We start from the raw sequence: 21,255 nt of genomic DNA on the forward strand, positions 1-21,255 counted from the left end.
GTTTGCAGGGTTTTTTTTTTTTTGTTGTTGTTGATTTTAAATAAGCCTTTAAACTATCCTAGTTTAAAACCCATGCACATAAAACAAACACACACCCCCACCAGCAAAAAAAAACCCTGGCCTTTGTTCTGAATTTCTGTCCTTTCTACTTTTTAAATTGCTAAAAGTGGCCTTTCTTGTATGAAACGATACAGATGGAGAGTAGCCGGCTTCCCCCCCCCCCCCCCCCCGTTAATGTCCTCATTTGGCAGAAGAAAACATCGCTGAGCCCTGTGCATCCTGAAATACGAGACTGCGAGCCTCCAGTCCAGAGCACCCTGCCTTTGCGGCGGCCGGCCGGCAGGGGTCAGGCGAGCTCCACGCAGGACCCACGGAACCGCGCCCGAGCCCGAGCCGGGGTCCGCCGCCAGTGCGGCGCCTCGCGGAAGGGGGACAGAGGGAGGACCCTGGACCCTGGACCTGTCCTAGGCTGGCGGTCGCGGCTAACGGTCCTGGGTTAGCCGGGCGGGGCGTGGACTGGGCGTCCGCCCCCAAATAAAAAAGAGGCGCCCTTTCTCAGCCCCAACGCCTAACTGACGCCAGGGCTGGCTCCACGTCTGGGCGTGGCCGGTTCCCCTAGCGTTTTTTCGGGTACCGTGGGCAACTCACCGGTCTTCAGGAAGCGGGCCCTGCGCAACCTTGTCTCCTGCACCGGGTTGTCGGGATAAAGGAGCTAATATGTCAGTATGAGACTTGAGAGGTCTATATAGGTGAGCGATTGTCATTACCAGGTTATATGGGTTTAGAATTAGGACTCAGGCCTCTGGAGGTGTGTCCTCTAGGCCCCCGATCAGCTGTTCTAAAAGGTTGCCTGTGCTTTATAATTACCCCTGGGGATGTGATTAGGTCTGGGTTCCATCCAGGAATCTGGGTTTTTTACAGGTTGCTAAATTCTGATAAAGGGTGTGCCCAGACCACACTTGGAAAACCATTCTCTTAGCTTCTGTTGCCATCCGACGGGGCAAACAGTAGGAGAACAAAGAATGGCATGGTAGTCAACAGGGGAGCTGGGCTGATAGTGACCTGCCTGAAACTGGAGTGGAATGAGGCAGCCCCAGGAAGGAGTGGTGCTGGGAGCTGGTACTGCAGAGTTGCACAATGCACATAACAACCCCAAATACCAAGAACCAGTGCCCCCTGCTCTCCCATCATTCATGACTCAGGCTACACTGTTTTGGCTTTATTTTATAACATTTCTATTTCACATATAGCATTGGGAGAATAATCACCCTCCCCAAGTTGGTGGCAGAGCTCCGTTACCCACACTGACTGGATGAAGCATCCCATTCTGAACGTCTTCGGGCTGTTCGTTCCAGCTACACTTTATAACCAGCAAGACCACCATTTTAGCCACATTCATCTCCAACATAGTAGGGAGCAGGGTGGGGAAGTGAAGGGACAGGGCCACAAGCCCCTCAGGATAGGACTGGGCTGGGGCTGGTAAGGAGCTAGCTCCACCTGTCACAAGCATCAGGCTGGGAACAGCTCTTGGCTATAGGCCAGGACCAAAAGTCAGAACAGGCGCTGCTGGGCTGAGGGCCAAGAAAACCGGTTCTCTTTTAGGGAATTAGATGGGGTGGGACAACCCAAAACTGTCCCACTCTCCATCCAGGCGGCCATGTAGTAGGGCCCCAGCCTGGCATTCCCAGAACCCCTATTTCTGCTGATCTGGATTCTAGCTCCAGTTCTGACCTTGGGAAAATCAAATTGTCTTGATCTTAAACATGGGGATGGTTTCCAGAAACTTACGAGCTTCCTTCTAGCTCCAAGACTCTTACCGCTCCCTCCTTTCTTTAAAAAATCACTGGGAGATCTGGAAAAGGGAGGTTGAGAACTCCTCTATCCTAAGGGCTGATTCCACCCCTGTGTCCCCTATCATCAATGAGCAGGCTGAAGGGCCAGAAGCAGGACCCGGACCAGCCACTCTCCAAGGACATAGGGCTGGAGCCAGACAGAAGGCAGTAGCAAGTAGACTGCTTCTCCCCCAAAACACCAGTTTAGAATCAGATGGGTTTGCTTCACGAAATGTTTAATACAAAATGGCAGCAGCCACTGTGCAGTTGTAACAAAATTAGCCATAGGGTGTCCAGAGAAATGTATGCAGGCAGCCTTGGCTGGAGTTAAGCCAGCCAACCCAGGCCTGCTGCCCAGTCAGCTGTGGGCTGTCACATGGCCAGGACTGGACGGTGGCGGTGGCAGCATTGTGCTGGAGGCATTGAGCCCCGTCCTTCACGAGCACGCTGACCTCTGCCCCACCGTGGACTCTGGGTGGCACAGGTGTTCTGAGATGCCTATTTCCAGACCTCTACCCCAGTGGTAGGATTTCAGCTTAAAGAACGAGGGATGGAGGGGTTGCTGCAGAGGGGGTGCCCACTCACAAGCTGCTGAGAGCTGATGCCTCTAGAAATTGGCAGAAACAGAGGCTAGGTTTGGGGGGTATTTTTCCCCAGAAAGAAAAGACGCTACCAAGTTCAAATGAAGGAGAGGGGCAACGCTTCTTGTGTACTTGAGCAGAGAGTTCCCTGGCAGAGGCTCACCAGGAAAAAAGGTGCCCACCCTGGGAGCGGGGGTGGGGCATCAGGCTTGACGTTAGAGAGCAAGGGCGCAGAGTCACCAAAGCCCTCCCACTGAGCCCCAGAAAAGCCAGCATGCTTCCTGAGGAGTCCATGTTAAGCCGCTGCACACTTTCCCTGGGCCGGTGGGCAGGGCCTGCCTGGAGAAGAGCTGCCGCGTCTCTCCTTCCAGAGAAAGGCCTCTAGGTGCTGGGAAAGGGGATGAAGGGCCTTGGAGTTAGTGGAATTCTGCGTTGAAGGCTCTGCCGATGACTAGCCGCCTCACCTCACTGGTCCCAGCCCCGATCTCATACAGCTTGGCATCTCTCAGAAAGCGGCCCATGGGGAAGTCATTGATGTAGCCATTGCCACCTGCAGCCATGGTTTGGGCACAGGAGAAAGGACAACAGGAAAAGTGATGGGCAGTGGGCAAAGCAAGGAAAGCAAACAGAAGATCAAATACATAGAAATGGGCTAGGAGGAGAGACTGATTGAAGAGAAGCAGCAAAAGGTGATGAGAGGTTTCCCTGGTGGCGCAATGGTTAAGAATCCGCCTGCCAATGCAGGGGACATGGGTTCGAGCCCTGGTCTGGGAAGATCCACATGCCACAGAGCAGCTAAGCCCATGCGCCACAACTACTGAGCCTGCGCTCTAGAGCCCGCGAGCCACAACTACTGAGCCCGTGTGCTGCAACTAGTGAAGCCCATGCGCCTAGAGCCCGTGCTCTGCAACAAGAGAAGCCACCGCAATGAGAAGCCTGCGCACCGCGACGAAGAGTAGCCCCCGCTCACCGCAACTAGAGAAAGCCCGCGCACAGCAACGAAGACCCAACACAGCCAAAAATAAATTAAAAAAAAAAAAAAGGTGGTGAGAGGGATGGGGTGGGGATTACCTAATTGTGGGGAGGGTGGACAGGAGGCCGGAAGTCCACTCAGAGTGCTGAGGATGCCAGGCAAAGGTAGGGGAGAACCACTGGCAAACATGGAGAAGGGGGACAAGAAACTACTGCATAGCACTTACTGGGGGCCAGGCCCAGAGAGGTGAAGTAATTTGCACAGGTCACAAAGCTGGTCAGTGGTAGAGCCAGGATTTGAACCTAGGCCGTCTGGCTCAAGCCTGTGCTCTTAACCACTATGCGGCATTGAAGTGAGGCTGTTCCACCTCTGAGGCGTCTCCTCTTCCCCACTCCCCAGTGCCCATAGGACCAGGCTGGGAGGGTAAGAGGGGGGCACTACTGGAGACAGTAGCAACCTGTGGCCTCTGGCAGTTTTCTTCTTTGCTTTTCCATGTCCTCCCAGTAACTGGGGCAGGAGGAGCCTAAAGGTGCAGCTCAGCTGAAGCACAGGGTGAGGAGTGGGGGCCGCTCACCCAAACACTGGATGCCGTCCAGGGCTACCTGTGTGGCGCACTCGGCTGAGTAAAGAATCACCCCAGCGCAGTCCTGTGGGAGGAGGTTCCGTGTCAGCAGGGCCCCCGCCAGGGCCACACGGAGGAGAGGGGGCCCAGCAACCACCCCTGCCCCAGCGCGCTCTCCTCTGGGCCCAGCCCTTACCTTGGCAGTGCAGTAGCCCTCATCACAGGCCTTGGCGACATTGTAGACGTACTGCCGACAGGCCATGAGGCGGGTGTACATGTCTGCCATCTTCCCCTGCATCAACTGCACACAAAGGGAGCCCCCAGGTCAGTGTGGTGGAGACACGCTCCTCTCAGAATCATTCCCTAGTTACCGAAAGTGGGTCAGCAGTAGCAACCTGACAGCCGGGAATGGGGACCCGGGGCACAGAGAGGAGATGGTGGGACTTGCTTAGGATGACAGACATGGTAGCAGGTCTGGAGTTAAGGCCAGAGAGCTGCTGCTGCATTGTTGCCTCCTGCATGCATTGGATGCATTGCTGCATCCTCCAGTCACACGACCCTCATTACCGACCGTCCCGCAGCCCAGAAAGTGTGACTCAAAATGCTACTCCCTCCCCACAATCTGCTCCCTTCACCCTCCAACCCTACAATGCCTCATTCATTCATCTCAAACAGGGAGGGAGGTGACATGAGATGAACTGCCTGACAGCTTTCAAAGCCAGGTAGCATGCTGAGGAAGCCTGCGCCCCAAGCATTCACTCATTTTTTTGTTTTTTTGGCCATGCCACGAGGCTTGAGGCTTGCGGGATCTTAGTCCCCCAACCAGGGATCGAGCCTGGGCCCCCTGCAGTGGAAGCACAGAGTCCCAACCACTGGACCGCCAGGGCATTCCCTCAAACTCATTTTTTTTTTTTAATTTATTTATTATTTATTTTTGGCTGTGTTGGGTCTTCGTTGCTGCACATGGGCTTTCTCTAGTTGGGGCGAGCGGGTGCTACTCTACATTGCGGTGTGCGGGCTCCTCATTGCTGTGGCTTCTCTCGTTGCAGAGCACGGGCTCTAGGCACTGGGGTTTCAGTAGTTGTGGCACGCGGGCTTCAGCAGCTGTGGCTCATTGGCCCTAGAGCACAGGCTCAGCAGTTGTGGCGCACGGGCTTAGTTGCTCCGCGGCATGTGGGATCTTCCCAGACCAGGGCTCGAACCCATGTCCCCTGCACTGGCAGGCAGATTCCCAACCACTGTGCCACCAGGGAAGTCCCTCAAACTCATTTTTTTGACGAAGGATAGTAAATGCCCACAGCAAGTGCCCTATTTGTTCATTTGTTAAAGAAAACCTGAACCCAACGAAAGAGTACATCTTAACAAAACCATTCCACTCACCTGGAAGTGGCCGATCTTCTGGCCAAAGGCTTCCCTCACGTGTAGGTAGGGAATAGCGTGGTCGAGGATGGCCTGCATGATCCTGCGGGAAGGAGAGAACACTGGCGAGGGGCCTCGCTGTTACCCCATTGCTGGTTGGGGGGCAAATGCTAGTGTGGAAAGGCCTGGGGGGCAGCCCAGCAAGACAAGGAGCTGGCGTCCCAGGAAGGAGAAAAGGAGCGTGAGGACCCTTGTCAGCCCTGCTCAGTCACCACACTGACTGCCCAGCAGTGAGTGTCCCTTCCCCTGAGACCAGGCGGAGTGGTGGGACCCTTCGTAGATGGTTAGAGCTCAGGCGTCTTGCTTCACATCTGAGTAACTAAGCAGGGTGGCTCCTCAGGCCTTGTGTCTGTCACCCAATGATACTTGCCTTCAGTGCAAAGAAAGTAAACGTGAGCGGAAAGGTACTTTTTTGTCTCCAGGAGATAAGGTACAGGCTCCCATCGGCCCCAAGGGGAGGGCTGCGGCACCACCTGCTGAGGAGGCTACAAGAGCCCAGCTCCCGCCCACCCCCCGCCCCGAGCCTCACACTCACCCGAGGGGCCCGCCGGCCAGCACCAGCCGCTCCAGGTCCAGCCCACTCATCAGCACGTAGACGCCCTTGCTTCGATGGCCCAGGATGTTGGCAGCTGCAGGGAAAAGTGCTGGTCAGGGGCAAGGGAGCTGCCCACAGCCTCCTCGCTTTTAGAAAAGTTGCTGGGTTTAGTAACATGGCTCTCTCACAAGGCATTAAAATATGTTACCTGACCTTCAACTAGGGCCCCAGGTGAGGAAAAAGGATGGAGTTTACCACTTCCAGTCAGAAGTGGAGTTTGCTAGTGGGGACATGCTCCCCTCACCCTGCCCCCAACACACACACCATCCCCAAGACCAGACACACAGGCCCAATCCTTAGATCCTCCCCTTCTCTTCTTGAGCTGCCTTGGATGGGAAAGAAGAAAAGCTAGTTTGGTCTAGAAGTCATCCAACCTCTCCCAATTTTTCTTTTTAACACACTTGTGCCCATAAAGGAACCAGAGAATTACTCTTTCCCCCAGGTTGAGTCTGCTCTGGTTAATACTACCCTCCACCCTCCCCTGGGTGGTCCATGGAAGAGCCTGTCCAGGAGATGGGCCATTTGGTGCTGGTGACAGAAACTGCTGAACACCTCCCCACCCAGGAAGCAAGGACACTGGATGGCCTGGGGAGGTGTGGGCAGGAAGCTGAGTGCAAAGAGTTGACACCACTGACCTGTCTTTAATGCTAGTGGAGTTTTTTCCTTGCCGACAAAGAAGGCTCTGCACTGATCGTCCCTCCCTAGATGCTCCTTATGACTAAAGCACACTTTTCTCAGGTGGCGGATCGTGGGGCAGAGGGATGGTTTATGGCTGAGACACAGAACCATCCTAACTGGTGATCAAATCTGTGCCCTCCGTCTCATCAGTGCATGGCAGGCGTGCTGGTTCTCTCATGATGTGCCACACGCTCACTTACACTTCAGGGGAGAAATACCTATAAACAGAACTGCCTTCCCTTCACCGAGTCCAGCTTCCATCAGTTTATTTAGATGTTTTTTTTAGCATTGTTAATGAATACCTCACACAGGCTGTACAGGCAAATGTACGTACAAGGACGTCTGAAGGACGTGAGTGGGTGAGGGCAGATCTTACCTTTCTACGCCAGATACTGGAATACCAGCCCCAGGCACAGTGTGTGGTCCACATAGGGAGCACCACCCTTCCCTGAAGCCACAGTAGGGCATACAGCTGCAGGAGCTCTGGCCGGGAAGGACAGCTGTCCAGATTGAGACCGACACCTATGGGCCAGTGGGCAAGGGCGCAGTGGCAGGCCCACTCTCTGGCCACATACCATTGGTGAGCTAACAATGGTGAGGCTCTCCAAGCCAGAGATGGGCTTTCTCAGGGTGTGATGGGGTCAGGACAGGGGCTCCCTCATTCTCAGAGACTCACCAGGAACCTCGCAGTCCTCAAAGATTAGCTCACAGGTGTTAGAGCCCCTCATCCCCAGCTTGTCCAGCTTCTTGGAGGTGCTGAAGCCTGGCATACCCTTTATGGGAATAAAAGGTGGCCCTGATTACAGAGCAGTCCCCAAGGGGGCCAAGAAAAGGGAAACCCCTGGGAAGTAACCATCTTTCCATCAAGTCCCTGTATTTGCCTGATACACCAGCGTCTACTTACTCTGTATGCAACCACCCCATTTCTGGAGGCGCTGCCCTAACACTCCACCCCAGCCTCCCCTGCTGCTGGCTGCGTTCTCCCCAGTTCTCGGGAGACCGGTTCTTTCCCAGTGAAATGCCAGCTCCCTGGCGCCCTTCTGACCCTTCCTGGCTTTGGTTCCCTTCCTTGGGGGAAATCACTTCTTTTTTTTTTTTTTTAAGATTTTTTTTTTTAATTTATTTCTTTTTATTGGCTGTGTTGGGTCTTTGCTGCTGCGCACAGGCTTTCTCTAGTTGCGGCGAGGGGGGCTACTCTTCGTTGCGGTGCGTGGGCTTCTCATTGCTGTGGCTTCTCTTGTTGCAGAGCACGGGCTCTAGGCGCGTGGGCCTCAGTAGTTGCAGCACGCGGGCTCAGCAGTTGTGGCTCGCGGGCTCTAGAGCGTAGGCTCAGTAGCTGTGGCACACGGGCTTAGTTGCTCCGCGGCATGTGGGATCTTCCCGGACCAGGGGTTCAACCCGTGTCCCCTGCGTCGGCAGGCGGATTCTCAACCACTGTGCCACCAGGGAAGCCCCAGGAAATCACTTCGAAGACACTCTCCCCAGCCCACTCAATTCCTTTGTACCCTTGTTCCTCTGCCACCTGTACCTAATGGAGTCCCACCCAGGGTTCAACTCAACCACCTGTGTGCTCTGACCTGGACTAATCAGATGCAGAACACGTTGGCATATGCCCATCAGAGCACTGCCAGGTGCTGCTTCCCTCCCCTCTAGGAGATGAGAGCAGCGTGACTCAACCTGGAGAGTTCCCATCTCAGCCACGCCCTTCGGGGGGCTCACTTTTCTTGTCCTCCAGTCCCATTCCGAAACACTCTCTCCCTCTCCCTATGGAGGGTACTGCAAATCTTTAAAACACTCATTCACGAAACTCTCTGCCCCCAACTCCCCTGCCCCCATGGTCCCCCCGCCCTCCCAGGGGCCCTGGCCTCCTATTTCATGACCATTAGGCAGATGGTTCCTCCACCATCACCATCACCATCCCCCACCTGAGCCTCTTCTCCCTCAACTCACCATTGTGCTTTGCTCACTCTCTCTCATGCATCTCACTTTCTCCTTCTCCTATTTTCTTTTCTCTTTACCAAAAAATTTGCTCAGTTCTCTACCATTCCTAAAAGCAAACTGAAACTCCCAACTTTTCATTCTAACTCCTGCTGTCTCCCTTGTGCTTTTACTGACAAGACTTGGAAGGTGCGGTCTCCGGTCTCCACCTGCAACCTCACTCATACCCTGGGCTCCCGCGGCTGCTCTCTCCAAGTCCACCAGTGACACCCTGGTTGTCAAAGCTGGTGGCCTCCCTTCAGTCCTCATCTTCCTGGACCTCCGGACAGCCCAGCTCTGTGGATGGCTCCACCGTCCTCAGACTTGACCCCTCCTCCCTGAATTCCACTTTTTGGCCACCCTCCTTTCAGTCTCCATTCCCGCCTCAGCCCCATCCCAGGAGGGAGCCTTGGCAGAGCACACAAACCCTGATGGTCTTTGCAATCACCTGAAGGAGGTCACCTCTGGTGCCACTTTCAGGAGATAAAAGCCTCCCGCCATACACTCCCCTACACTCACCTTCTCCACAATGAAGGCTGTGATGCCCCGAGAAGCTGGCACGGCAGCCAGATCTGTCTTGGCATAGACAATAAGGACGTCAGCATCAGGGCCATTGGTGATCCAGAATTTGCTGCCATTCAGGACATAGTGGTCCCCTAAGGACAGGAAGTTGGCTACTTGCATAAGCTGTATGGGCCTGTCTCAACCAGTCAGTTCTCCAGACCTTCTGTGGACCAAAAAGCTGGCCAGCTGGTAAGTGCTTCCAGAAACCCAGCAGAGGCCACCTCCAGTCACTGCCCCCTCACCTCGAAGGTCTGTCCCTCTGCCCACTCCAGCTCTCAAATCAAGGGGATCCTCACCTTTCTTTTCTGCTTTCAGCTTCATGGAGACAACATCGGAGCCAGCGTTTGTCTCACTCATGGCCAGGGCTCCGACGTATTCACCGCTGATCAGCTGCAAGGAAAACCCCAAAGGGCCTTGTTATGACTTCAGAAATACCCTACAGGGGCTCACTGATACCATGTCTTGCCTGGTCACATGACACCCCTTCCAACTTCTTTCAGATCCGGGCATAGGTAAAGTCCTAGAAGAGAAGCCCCATAGCCACAAGCCTGAAGCTTTCTCTTCTATTCCCATTCCCTTTGCAAGGGAAGCTAGTCCTAGGCTTTCATTTCTTAAAATGCTCAGTAAATGTTGTCCAGTGACTGACTCAGGTGTTCTGGCCCTATTTTTAATTTATTTTTTGGCTGTGCCATGCGGCTTGAGAGTCCCCGACCAGGAATGGAACCCACGCCCCCTGCATTGGAAGCATGGAGTCTTAACCACTGGACCACCAGGGAAGTTCCTATTTTTAATTTTTTTGATTGAAGTATTTTATTTTTTTTTTAGTGTCATATTTTAGTTTTTTATTTTCTTAATTTATTTTTGGCTGAGTTGGGCCTTCGTTGCTGCGTGGGATTTCTCTAGTTGCGGAGAACGGGGTCTACTCTTCGTTGCAGTGCGCGGGCTTCTCATTGCGGTGGCTTCTCTTGTTGCGGAGCACGGGCTCTAGGCACGCAGGCTTCAGTAGCTGTGGCTCGCGGGCTCTAGAGCGCAGGCTCATTAGTTGTGGCGCACGGGCTTAGTTGCTCCACGGCACGTGGGAGCTTCTCGGACCAGGGCTCTAACCCATGTCCCCTGCACTGACAGGCGTATTCTTAACCACTGCACCACCAGGGAAGCCCTGACTGAAGTATTTTAAAACAAATCCCTGACCCCTTCCTACCCCTATCAGTTTCTGGGCAGCAGCATGCTACAGAAAGCAAGGCTGACCAGCCCTCCCCAATGGGGGAGAAGCCTCATGGCTGGTGGTTGCACCATGCGATCAGCGTGTTTCTCCATCCCCATTTCCTCACCTTGGGGAGGTACTTCTCCTTCTGGGCCTCGTTTCCATTACGAACAATTTGGTTGAGGCAGAGGTTGGAGTGGGCACCGTAACTGAGACCCACTGCTCCAGAGACTCGGGATATCTCCTCCATCACCAGCACGTGTTCCAGGTAGCCCAGGCCAGAGCCACCATACTGAACTAGGGGTCGGGGTGGGGGGCGCAGGGGAGTGGAAAAGGCAGCCCGGTTAAATGAGGACACTGAGAGGAATCTTACATTTATTTGCAGTAGAGGAACACTCTTATAGCACCTATTCCAAGTTCCCTCTAGCAAGGTCAACAGGCGGATGCCGTGGACCCTGCTCGCAAGCTCACAGAATTGGTTTTGCCTGCTGCTGCCTCTGGTCAGCTGAGGCATGGTTCAGAAAACAGTCATTGCAACTCCTGCTTTATCCCAAACATCAAAATCAAAGAGGCTGGGTTACCTGGTGCCAGCCTCCCCTCCCTCCGCCCTGCTGTCTGGGTAAACCCTGGCAAGGCCCTCTGTGTATGTTCACTCTGACCAAGAAGTCAGGCTGGTCCTTGGCTCTAGGGAAGGGTTAGCCCAACCCGCACGACTCCAGGAAGGAAAGCCCATGGGCGGGTAACGTTAGAAACTGCTACCAGGACACCATGTGGAAACCAGAACTCATATCTGGCTTTCTTTTCAAGGTTGTCCCTGGATAGGGTTTTCATCTGATTCCTAACTGCCTCTTTCTTCCATTAACTAGCATCTGATTCAGAAGAATATTCTTTATGGGGGCTCATAAACCCCCAAGACACAATGGGAGAAAGAGTCTTGTTTGAGAGTTCCCAGCAACCTTCCCCCTACTATTGTACGTTAAGATAGCCTAAATTAATTTTTAAGTGGTTACATCATTACTCATGATGTAACTTTGTACGATCAGCTTAAATCCCAGGAACTGTCTCCAAGTGGTGAGGGGAGGATGTAAGGAGAGAATACTGTGGTCCACCGCTACTCTAATGCCCAGTGAACACAGGCCAAAGCAGGGTGGGCTGTCCAGGCTTTGGCTGGTGAGGCCATAGGCTCACCTCTTTACAAGGCACTGCAAGCCAGGCCTGGCCTTTGCTCTAGAGGCCAACATCTGAAACAAAGCCCACCAGCTCCCTGCCCTCTCCCCCTGGAAACAAGTAGCAAGACGCACAGGGGACTCTGGACAGGCCCAGGGACAGCCTGTTAAAAACATCATCTGGCCACCTCACTGTGGAGGCTCAGAACGGCATCCCTCTCCCCTCTACCTCCGTCTGCTTCCAGATGAGCTCTAGGGCCCAGCTGTGGGCAGAGAACACAGGCATCCCCCACAGGAACACACTGTCCTGAGCAGTACTGCCTCGATGCTACCGGTAGGGCAGAGCCTAGGGATTATGCGAGGCAGTAAGACTGAGGTACTCAGACCACTGCTTGATCTGGAGTTTTCTAAACTCCCCAGATCACCTGAGGGAACTTGTTAAGCATGCACTGGGTGACCCAAGTGAACCACACTGACCTAAATTCTTTGCCTTGTTAACATCACCGCCTAAAGACACAGAAGAGTTTACTCTTCTCTGGGTTGACAGTCACTGGGCACTTTCTCAGCTCCAAGTGGGAAGAGACTCTGGTTTCTCCGAGTATGATCTTTCTTCTCCTTTCCTGCTTCTTTTGGGAATGGTTTTAAAGCGCATGCAAGAAAAGTTCTCTGTAGGGAAAGAAACCATACTCACCAGGGGCTGTGACACCCAAGACTCCCAGGTTCCCCAGCTGCTTCCAAAACTCCTGCCAACAGAATGGAGTGAGTATAGTCGGTTGTGAGAAAGCAGACAGTCACAGGGGCCTGGCATATCTGGAACAACAAGACCCAAGGGCTTCACAGAAAGGGGCTGCATTCTTAGGGGGCTTTCATTTACCAGAAGACTATGAGAACTCTGCCAGGCAGCAGTACAATTCCCAGGCCATCCCCGCCCAGCTCCCAGTCTGCCCCCCGTGCCCCTCAGAGTGGGCCCCACTACTGACTCGCAGGTTCTTGAACTCATTGCTCCGATCAATCTCCTGAGCATGGGGTGCTAGATGCTCCTGAAGGAATTTAGCCATGGTCTGACGAAGCTAGAGGGAGAGACGTGGACAGATGCTGCTGAAACGGTACATAATTGCCCCTGAGGACAGCGTCTCCACTACTGAGGACACCTTCAGGGAAACGGGACACAAGTAACCTCACCAAAGAGCATCAAACTGAAACTTAGAGGCCCCACCAGTTTATGCTTCCTCAGAGATGATCTTCCCCTCTCTTTCTGAAGATTATTTCTTTTTATTTATTTATTTATTTGGCTTTTATTTATTTATTAGGCTTTTATTTATTTATTTATTTGGCTTTTATTTATTTATTAGGCTTTTATTTATTTGGATTATTTCTTATTTATTTATTTATTTATTTGGCTGCAGCATAGGGGATTTTTTAGTTGTAGCCTGTGGGATCTAGTTCCCTGACCAGGGATCAAACCCGGGTCCCCTGCGTTGGGAGTGCAGAGTCTTAACCACTGGACCACCAGGGAAGTCCCTGAAGATTATTTCTTAAATGTCACTCCCCTACATAAATCATTCCATGGTTTTCCACTGTCCTTAAAAGACAAACTCCTGGGCTTCCTTGGTGGCGCAGTGGTTGAGAGTCCACCTGCCGATTCAGGGGACACGGGTTCGTGCCCCGGTCCGGGAAGATCCCACATGCCACGGAGCAGCTACTGTGCGCCATGGCCGCTGAGCCTGCGCGTCCGGAGCCTGTGCTCTGCAATGGGAGAGGCCACAACAGTGAGAGGCCCGCGTTCCGCAAGAAAAAAAAAAGACAAATTCCTTATATATGTATATGTATAACTGAATCACTTTGCTGTACACCTGAAACTAACACATTGTAAATTAACTATGCTTCTTTTTTTTTTTAACCATTAAAAAAAAATTAAGACAAACTCCTTACCCAGGACTGGAAGGCCCCGTGTGAAGTGACCCCTGCAGCCTATCCAGCCTTCCCCAGTACCTTTCTCATCCCCCACTCACTGTGCTCCAGCCACACCCCCTTCAGTTCCTGGCACGTGTCAGGCTCCTTTTTGTCCCTGAGCCTTTGGGTAAAAGGGATTATTCAAGAGAGATTAGAAACTCCTTTTGGCAGGAGAGTTTGAGAACTAGGATTGAACACTTTCTGCCTGAGGTGATTCAAAGCTCTGTCTGCTGACTGTAAATACAAGTGGACTTTGGGGTTCTGGGCAAGCTCAGGCACTTGCTTAGAGCCACAGGAGAATCACATTCCCCGGGAACTCCAAGCCAGTGTCCAAGTGAACAGTCTCCTTCCTCCAGGAATGGCTCTGGTTCAGCCACATTCGTAACAACATCTTTCAAGCTTTTTTTCAACTTTGTGGTTTGACCCGCTAGGTTGAAGAATTATATACACTGTGAATTTCAACTCCACCCCCAAGGTGTGTATTTGAAAGATTCCGTGGTAATGATTAACCAGGTTTGAGAACCACAGCCGTAGACAGTATTGAGGTGTAAGAAGACTTCAGACAGATTGAGGGCCCTTTTGCCGCACGCGGGTAGTCCTGCCAATCCTCCACCAAAACACCCCCCGCCCCACCATCCCCGGTCTCCCAGGAGCGTTCCTATCCTCGACTCCTCGTCTAACTCCGGCAACCGGGCCTTGCTGCCGCCACAGAGGGGAGACTGGGGCCCGCGGCCGCCCCCGCGCTGCCGCTCCTACAGCCCCCGGATCACACGCCGCGGCTGGGTGGGCGCTGGGTAGAAGAGCGCCAGGGCGACCACCGAGCACGGAAAATGGGCCGGGAGGGGGGTCAGGCTCCCTACCTGCTTCTGCTCCTCGCTTAGCCCATTGATTGCATCGTCCACGGGCAACAGCGAGTTGGCCCGCTGGGTAATCAGGCCGGCGAGCGGCTGCAGTGGCGGCCGTGGCCTCCAGCTCGCCACGCGTCGACCCAGTAACCAAGCTACAGTCGCCATCTCGGCCTTGTCCTGGGAGCCTGAGCCCCAGCAGCTGTGAGCGAGTCCTACGGCGCTCCACCAATCCCCGGCTTCGCTTCCGCCACCCAATCGGCGAGGGGGTGGGTCTCCAGCAGCCAATCACCCTCCACTGTCCGAGGAAGGCCGCGCTTCCCCCGGCCACTGCACCAGCCAATCAGCGGTGACCGCCTGCGGACCGACGCCCCGCGAGGCTGGTGTGCTTGCTGGGGGAGCTGGACCTGCAGGGGTCATGTCAAGTTTGGGTCTTTTTAAAGTGGACGAGTAGGAAGAGTGTCTTCTTTTTTGAGTTGAGGATAAGTATTCCCCCTGCGTTGAAAATAGCTGCCCCTAACTGCAAACATCTGTGGGAAAGCAAGTGTTAAAAAAGCAAAAGGAAAAGCCCCGAATGCCCCTTGCTTAGCAATACATTGTTAAAGCAAATCGGGGAAAAGAGCGCTTGCTCTAGGGTACACGTTGGTTATAACTCAGTGAATTTGCTTTATTATGTAACAAGGTTTGTTGAGTTCGATTGAGTTTTATGGGAAAGGGGTTGTTAAGGAGTTGCTGTCTTCCAAATTATTTAATGTGCCTAAGAACAAGAATCTGAACTTATTTTTAACAGGGGTGGGGTGATGGTGGACCGAACTCAGCTGCTCGGGTTCAGCTGCTTCCTGCTGGAAAGACAAGTGTTGGCTGGAAAGGACGGGTTGCTTTATTCAGAAGGCAACCTGGGGGGAAGGCAGAGTCGTGTCAAAGAACCAACTCTGAAGAGTCTGCTCCACCATGAAAGTTTTTAAAAGGAGAAAGGGGGGAAGCCATTCGCAGTTAATCATTTGGGGAGGGGGGGATCAGAGTCTTCCTTATCTTCCACTAAGTGCAGACTTTCTTCTGATTGGTTGGTGGTGGGGTAACAAGGTGGTGTTTCAGGAATCTGGTGCTCAGCCTGAAGTTACCATCTTCCACCTAGGTGGGGCCTTAGTTCTAGCAGAAGAACTCAAAGATATTGTTAGGTATATTTCTGGTTTCTGGAGGAACCAGGACCCTGCTTTATTGTTGTACTATAGTTTCTTGACAGCTCCTCCTTTGTTTCTGCATTCCCTCTTTTTTCTATTTAGCAACTGTTTGAATCTGCCCTTTGGCACTCAGGGAAGGTCTAGGAGGCTAATGCCTCTTTCCTACAAACAATAAATGGGGACACAGAAAGGATTTGTACACAGGAGGGCCTCACAGGGTCCTGCTCCATTTCAGGGAGACAGGAAAGGAAGAATGGTATATGAGGGGAAAGAGGAGAGCTGATAGAATTCGGCTTCTATCCCCTTCCTTGCTTTGCTAATTTCCCTTTCTGTGGGGTGGTCAATGCCCTTGAAGAACTCATCTCAGGTAGTTTAGCGCCCCGAATCCAGGGACACCATTGCAATCCTGCTACTTAGATGTGGAACTTCGGGCAAGTTTCTTGGATCTTTTCAGACTCTGTTTCACCGGGTTTTTTTTGGCCAAGCTGCCAGGGATTGAATCGGGCGCTCTGCAGTGAAAGTGCACAGTCCTAACCACTGGACCACCAGGGAATTCCCTTTCATCATCTTTATTTATTTATTTTTAAATATTTATTTTATTTTATTTTTGGCTGTGTCGAGTCTTAGTTGTGGCACGCGGGATCTTTCGTTGTGGCATTCGGGCTTCTCTCTGGTTGCAGCACTCGGGCTCCAGGGCGCGTGGGCTCTCTAGTTGAGGCACAAGCGGGCTTAGTTGCCCTGTGAGATGTGGGATCTTAGTTCCCCGACCAGGGATCAAACCGGAGTCCCCTATGTTGGAAGGAAGATTCTTAACCACTGGACCACAAGGGGAAGTCCCCCCTTTCATCATCTTTAAATGAAAACAATACTACCCATTGCAAGGAGGAATAAAGGAGATTACATATTTAATGAGAACACTTGGTGTTCCTTCTTACAGTGCCCCATTCATTAGTCCAAGGTCTCAAACACAGCTAAGACAAAGGCCAGGCTCTGTCAGCTTGTCCAGACCAAAATGTTTTCTTCTTCAGCTCACTGCCTTTCATATCAAAGGTTCCCCCACCCCCAGGTGGAGAAGATTTTCGGAATAACCTGATATCGATTGTGGGCAAGTTCTCTACATTTCTGATGATCTGCAGCCTCATGTTTGCGAAAATCTTCCATAGGCACCTTCCAATTTATCTCTTGGAGCCATTCCTTTGCTTTACTTTCAGGGACTAGTAAATGTACAAGCTGGTACAAGTTTGAATATCCAGGCTCATAAGTTCTTACTGTAAGATGAAATTGTTTAGCAAACCCCAAGGGATCCTGTGAACAATCTGGAAATTCCTTAGTTAAGGCCTTAAGTTCTGTCCTAGTCCAAGGGTGTATAGGTAAGAGCAGGTTTCTCCTTAAAGGGGGTGGCTATTACCTTAGGGCTGTCTTTATCCTTTCCCTTAGACTCAACAAGTTCTTCCTTTGAGATTAGAGGTGGAAGAGCAGAGAGGTCAGCATAGGGGAGCTCAGAAAGAAGAGGATACGAAGGAGACAAAGGAGGAGAGAGAGGAGGAGAAGCAGTGATGACTTCTGAGGTCTTTTCTAATCTAGTCACCATTTCTGATAATTTCTGATCTGTCTCTCACAATGAAGCCATTTTATCATTCTCTCGTTTTGAGGCTTCCAGGTACCAATTAAAATGTCTCCATTCTAGCTGTTTGATCTTAAGCCGGCTTTTTCTAATTTAGTGTGCAAATAAAATTTACCAACTTAGGTAAATCGAAAGTGCCCCATTTTGGCCATCTCAGGGACAAATGATTTTTGGTCAGACCTTCCCATTAAGTTAAACGCTTGCAAGTGTCAGTTTCATGGGTGTTATACATAAACCCAGCTGGGGTTCCCATAGGTGGCTATTCATCCGGGAGCTGTTTGGCCCGTGAGGCATGATTTCCCATTATTAGTTTGGTAGTCTGGTTCAGGTATGAGATATGATCTGAACAATTTTCTGAGGACAGTGTGGTGGACTGGATGTGCACTGCTTCTGAGTCTAGCAGTCGGTTTGACTCTGATGTGTCTCTGTTTCTCCCTGTGACAGTCTAAGACTGTCATGGGTGCGGGGAGTGCTAAGTTATCAGCTTCTGTTGCACCCCACAGATAAGTAGCATTTACTTAATGGTCGTAGTGGGGTTCCCTTGTAGGACCACTGCGCATAGTAAGGATTGATCCTCAGACACTTCTGCAAGGTCCTCAGCCACCTGAGGATGCCTTGTGGCCAGGAGCAAAATGTCCCTTTATTCTTCAGAGCTGAATAACTCAGTCTCTCATTTCACTAACAAAAAAGTTTTGTTAAGACCTGATATCAATTTACCCCTTTTTTTCCCTTGATTTAAGCCGAACTTAACAAAACCCAGCTACCTATGTTTCCCTGGACTTCCTGTCCAGATCCCCCTAGGTCCCTGCCTAGGAAATTCCTACGTGCCCCTTAAGACAAGTAAAAACCAGCCCAAATAAAATTTTCAGGATCATCACCAAAACAACAAGATCTGGGTATTAGGAGAACTCACCAGAACACCAGAGAGATGCTGAGAAGCTGGTGAGGCTCAAAGTACCCATGCTGGTACTGAGTGCCGGTTTGAGGCATCTTCCAGGTGTCCTCTGGTGGCTGTCTCTGGTATCCTGCTGACTACACCAAGCATATTTCGATGAAAAATTAATCAATAGCCAATCTATGAGAGAAATGGAAAATTTTATTTGAGCCAAATCTGAGTACTGTAACCCTCAAATTTGTGTTCCAAGAACTGTTCTGCCTGTTAGAAGTCAAAACACAGTTACATAAGTTTTTTGAGACAGAGCCGTACATTAGATGACGTATCACTGACAGTTTACACAATCCAGATCGGCAAGTGCAAACTGATGGGTCGTTGTGACCCCTTTACAAGATCAAGAAGAAATGTTGTCTTTTAAGGCGTTGCCTTGTTCCTGCTAGGAGGATGTTGCTGTTTATGGTTGAGCAGGTATTTCTGCCAGCGGGGAAGGTTTTGTTGAGGCAAAATGCAGATACACAATGCACAGTAGAGGGGAGACAGGAGGCTAAAGGGCAGAGGAAATTTTTTTATATTTAAATTTTTCTTGTCTTGCCATAAAATGTGAATTTCATTTCACACACCTTATCAAAAATTGTTTTGGGAAGAGTCATGAGACAGGAAGCCAGATTATCCACAGGTGAAAGAAGAAATCACAATGGAAATTAGAACATATTTTGAACAGAAAGACAAATAATCAGAATAGGACATAGCAAAATTTGGGATGCTGGTACCTGGCCCTTAGAGGGACAATTTATAGTTGTAAATGCATATACTGGAAAAGATAAAAATTGAAATGGAATTACCTCATCTTCTATTTTAAGAACCTAGAAAAAGAATAGTAAATTAATGGGAATTCCCTGTGGTTAGGACTTTGCATTTCCACTGCTGGGGGCCCAGGTTTGATCCCTGGTCGGGGAACTGAGATCCTGCAAGCCACGTTGCATGGCCAAAAACAAAGTAACAAACTTGTTGTGATAATCATTTTATGATGTGTGTAAGTCAAATCATTATGCTGTAAACCTTAAACTTATACACTGCTATGTCAGTTGTATCTCAATAAAACTGAAAGAAAAAAAGGTGCTATGGTAGTGCCCCATGACCTCCTGCCTGCCCAAGGAGTGGCTCAGGAACTAAGATCCTGCAAGCCGTCCATCCTTCACACAGTGCTAGATTCATTTTTTCTAAATCATTCATTATGGTGATTATCTGCTCAAAATGTATCAGTGATTCCTTATTGCCTAGATTCATGGTTCCCAGACTGTGAAAGGCATCCCTAGGCAGCAAGCTCACTGGGATGCCACGGGATAAACTTCTGGGGGAATCACAGTGATACATGACATGTTAGACAACATGTGAAGTACTAGCTCAAAGTAGGTCAGTTTCAACATTAGGTCATGCTGTGTTCCTCTCAGTGTCAAACAGGATAGGAAGGTGGTAGTGTCCAATTTGATTCCAAGGCTTGAGAAATTAAACTGCGCCCCACATCCCATTAGTAAATAATTGTAGTTATTTAAAAATAAAAATATTTTCTTTAGATTTATTTGTATTATTTTTTCAAATACCTACTAAAAATAGAACTTTTAGGTATTTAGAACTTTTAGGTATTACTTTTGGTGTGTCATAAAATATTGAGACACCAGGAGCATCATGAACTGAGACAGTTTGTAAACTTCTGGCCTGGATGATAAAAATCCACACCTCCTAGCTTGCATTTAAGTTTCTTCAAAACATCTAGTAGCACCATGTACTTTCCACTCCCATTATTCCCTGGCCCAAATCTTTCTCCAGTACTTGCCTGTTGTTTGACCTTGGGCAAATCAACTTCATTTCATTAACTAATTTCATTAATTAACTATATGGATTAATTTCGTATAATTTCTCTGAGCCTTTTTCTTTAGCTATAAAAAGGGTTAACAGTGCTTACCTTGTGTGACTGTAATGAGGATTACATGAGAATGAACATAAGGAGGAACACACATAAACATCACATATGGCATATTGCAAGTGCTCGGTTAAGTGTCAGATATAATCCCCTCTCATCTTTTTTTTTTTTTTTAATATCTTGGCCGTGCCACATGGCCTGCGGGATCTTAGTTCCCCGACCAGGGATCGAACCCATGTCCCCTGCAGTGGAAGCACAGAGTCCTAACCACTGGACCACCAGGGAATTCCTCCCCTCTCATCTTGAACTTTCTGAAGAAGCCCAGTGTTCTTACTGAGTTCCTCAAGACTCATCTGAATATCCCCTCAACTTTTTTTTTTTTTCTTCAGTCTCTCATAATTTTATTTTCTCCTCGGAAGTTCCAACGATCCCCTCCTTGGGTTTGACTGATTTGCTAGAATGGCTCACGGACTCAGAGAAGTATTTTATTTGCTAGATCTGGTTTATTAGAAAAGGATATAACTCAGGAACAGCCAGATGGAAGAGATGCATGGGGAAAGGGCGTGAAGCTTCCATGCCCTCTCTGAGTGCGCTACTGTCCCCAAATTCCATGTGTTCACCAACCTGGAAAGTTCTCAATCCTCTAGCTAGCTTCCCTAAATATTACTCTTCCTTCAACCCCAGTTTACCGCTTCCATCAAGCCTCCCCCAACCGAACTAGCTCAGAGTTAACTACTATAGCACACAACTATATCACACAACCCACTGTTTAGTAAACTATTGCCTTTGTTATTCAACTTGTATATTACCTGTGCAATGTTTCACCCCATGTACTGTAAGCATTTCTGAGGTTAAGAATGTCATGCTACATTAAAGTTTCCTATAGCGTCTAACAAAGTGGAGGGTGCAGATCACATTGGTTCATGTAATGCAGGAATTTATTGAGGCTGTAGATCAGAATAAGCACCACAACACCTCCACACGTACAAAAGGCAGATGGAGCAGCAGAGGTCAGAGGGAAGACAAGAAAATGCAAGACTGCACAAATGCTGGCTGGTGGTGCAAAGCAGCGCCGTGAGGTGAAGGGCCCTTGTGAGGCCAGACCTTGAGCAAACAGGATCTCAACACTGGGCAAGATGAGTAATGGAGGAGTTGGGATAGTTCCATTCTTAGGAGTTAACTAGGGAGGCACGACAAGGAGGAAAGGATCGCACAGCTGAGTTTCCCACCCTTTCCTTCCAAGAAGGAAGTAGAACTTTTGGGGGGACCAGAAATGCCAATTACA

At 50.4% G+C, this 21,255-nt stretch overlaps 1 protein-coding gene across 1 annotated transcript; it reads right to left on the reverse strand.

The window, feature by feature from the left end:
• Window positions 1-2,047: 2,047 nt before the first annotated feature.
• IVD (isovaleryl-CoA dehydrogenase) lies at window positions 2,048-14,546 on the reverse strand. The gene is made up of 12 exons (XM_022587467.2): window positions 14,365-14,546; window positions 12,532-12,621; window positions 12,243-12,294; window positions 10,513-10,682; window positions 9,478-9,571; window positions 9,137-9,273; window positions 7,317-7,413; window positions 5,903-5,996; window positions 5,329-5,410; window positions 4,145-4,249; window positions 3,961-4,033; window positions 2,048-2,963 (listed from the first exon to the last, which is right to left on the reverse strand). The coding sequence occupies exons 1-12, from the start codon at window positions 14,515-14,517 to the stop codon at window positions 2,830-2,832; spliced, it is 1,281 nt and encodes a 426-aa protein (XP_022443175.1). The 5' UTR covers window positions 14,518-14,546; the 3' UTR covers window positions 2,048-2,829.
• Between the last annotated feature and the right edge of the window lie 6,709 nt (window positions 14,547-21,255).

The sequence above is a fragment of the Delphinapterus leucas genome, chromosome 2 (genome assembly GCF_059928025.1).
Source record: "Delphinapterus leucas isolate spDelLeu-1000000601 "Yukka" chromosome 2, BTC_Dleu_Yukka2, whole genome shotgun sequence".
Lineage (NCBI taxonomy): Eukaryota > Metazoa > Chordata > Mammalia > Artiodactyla > Monodontidae > Delphinapterus > Delphinapterus leucas.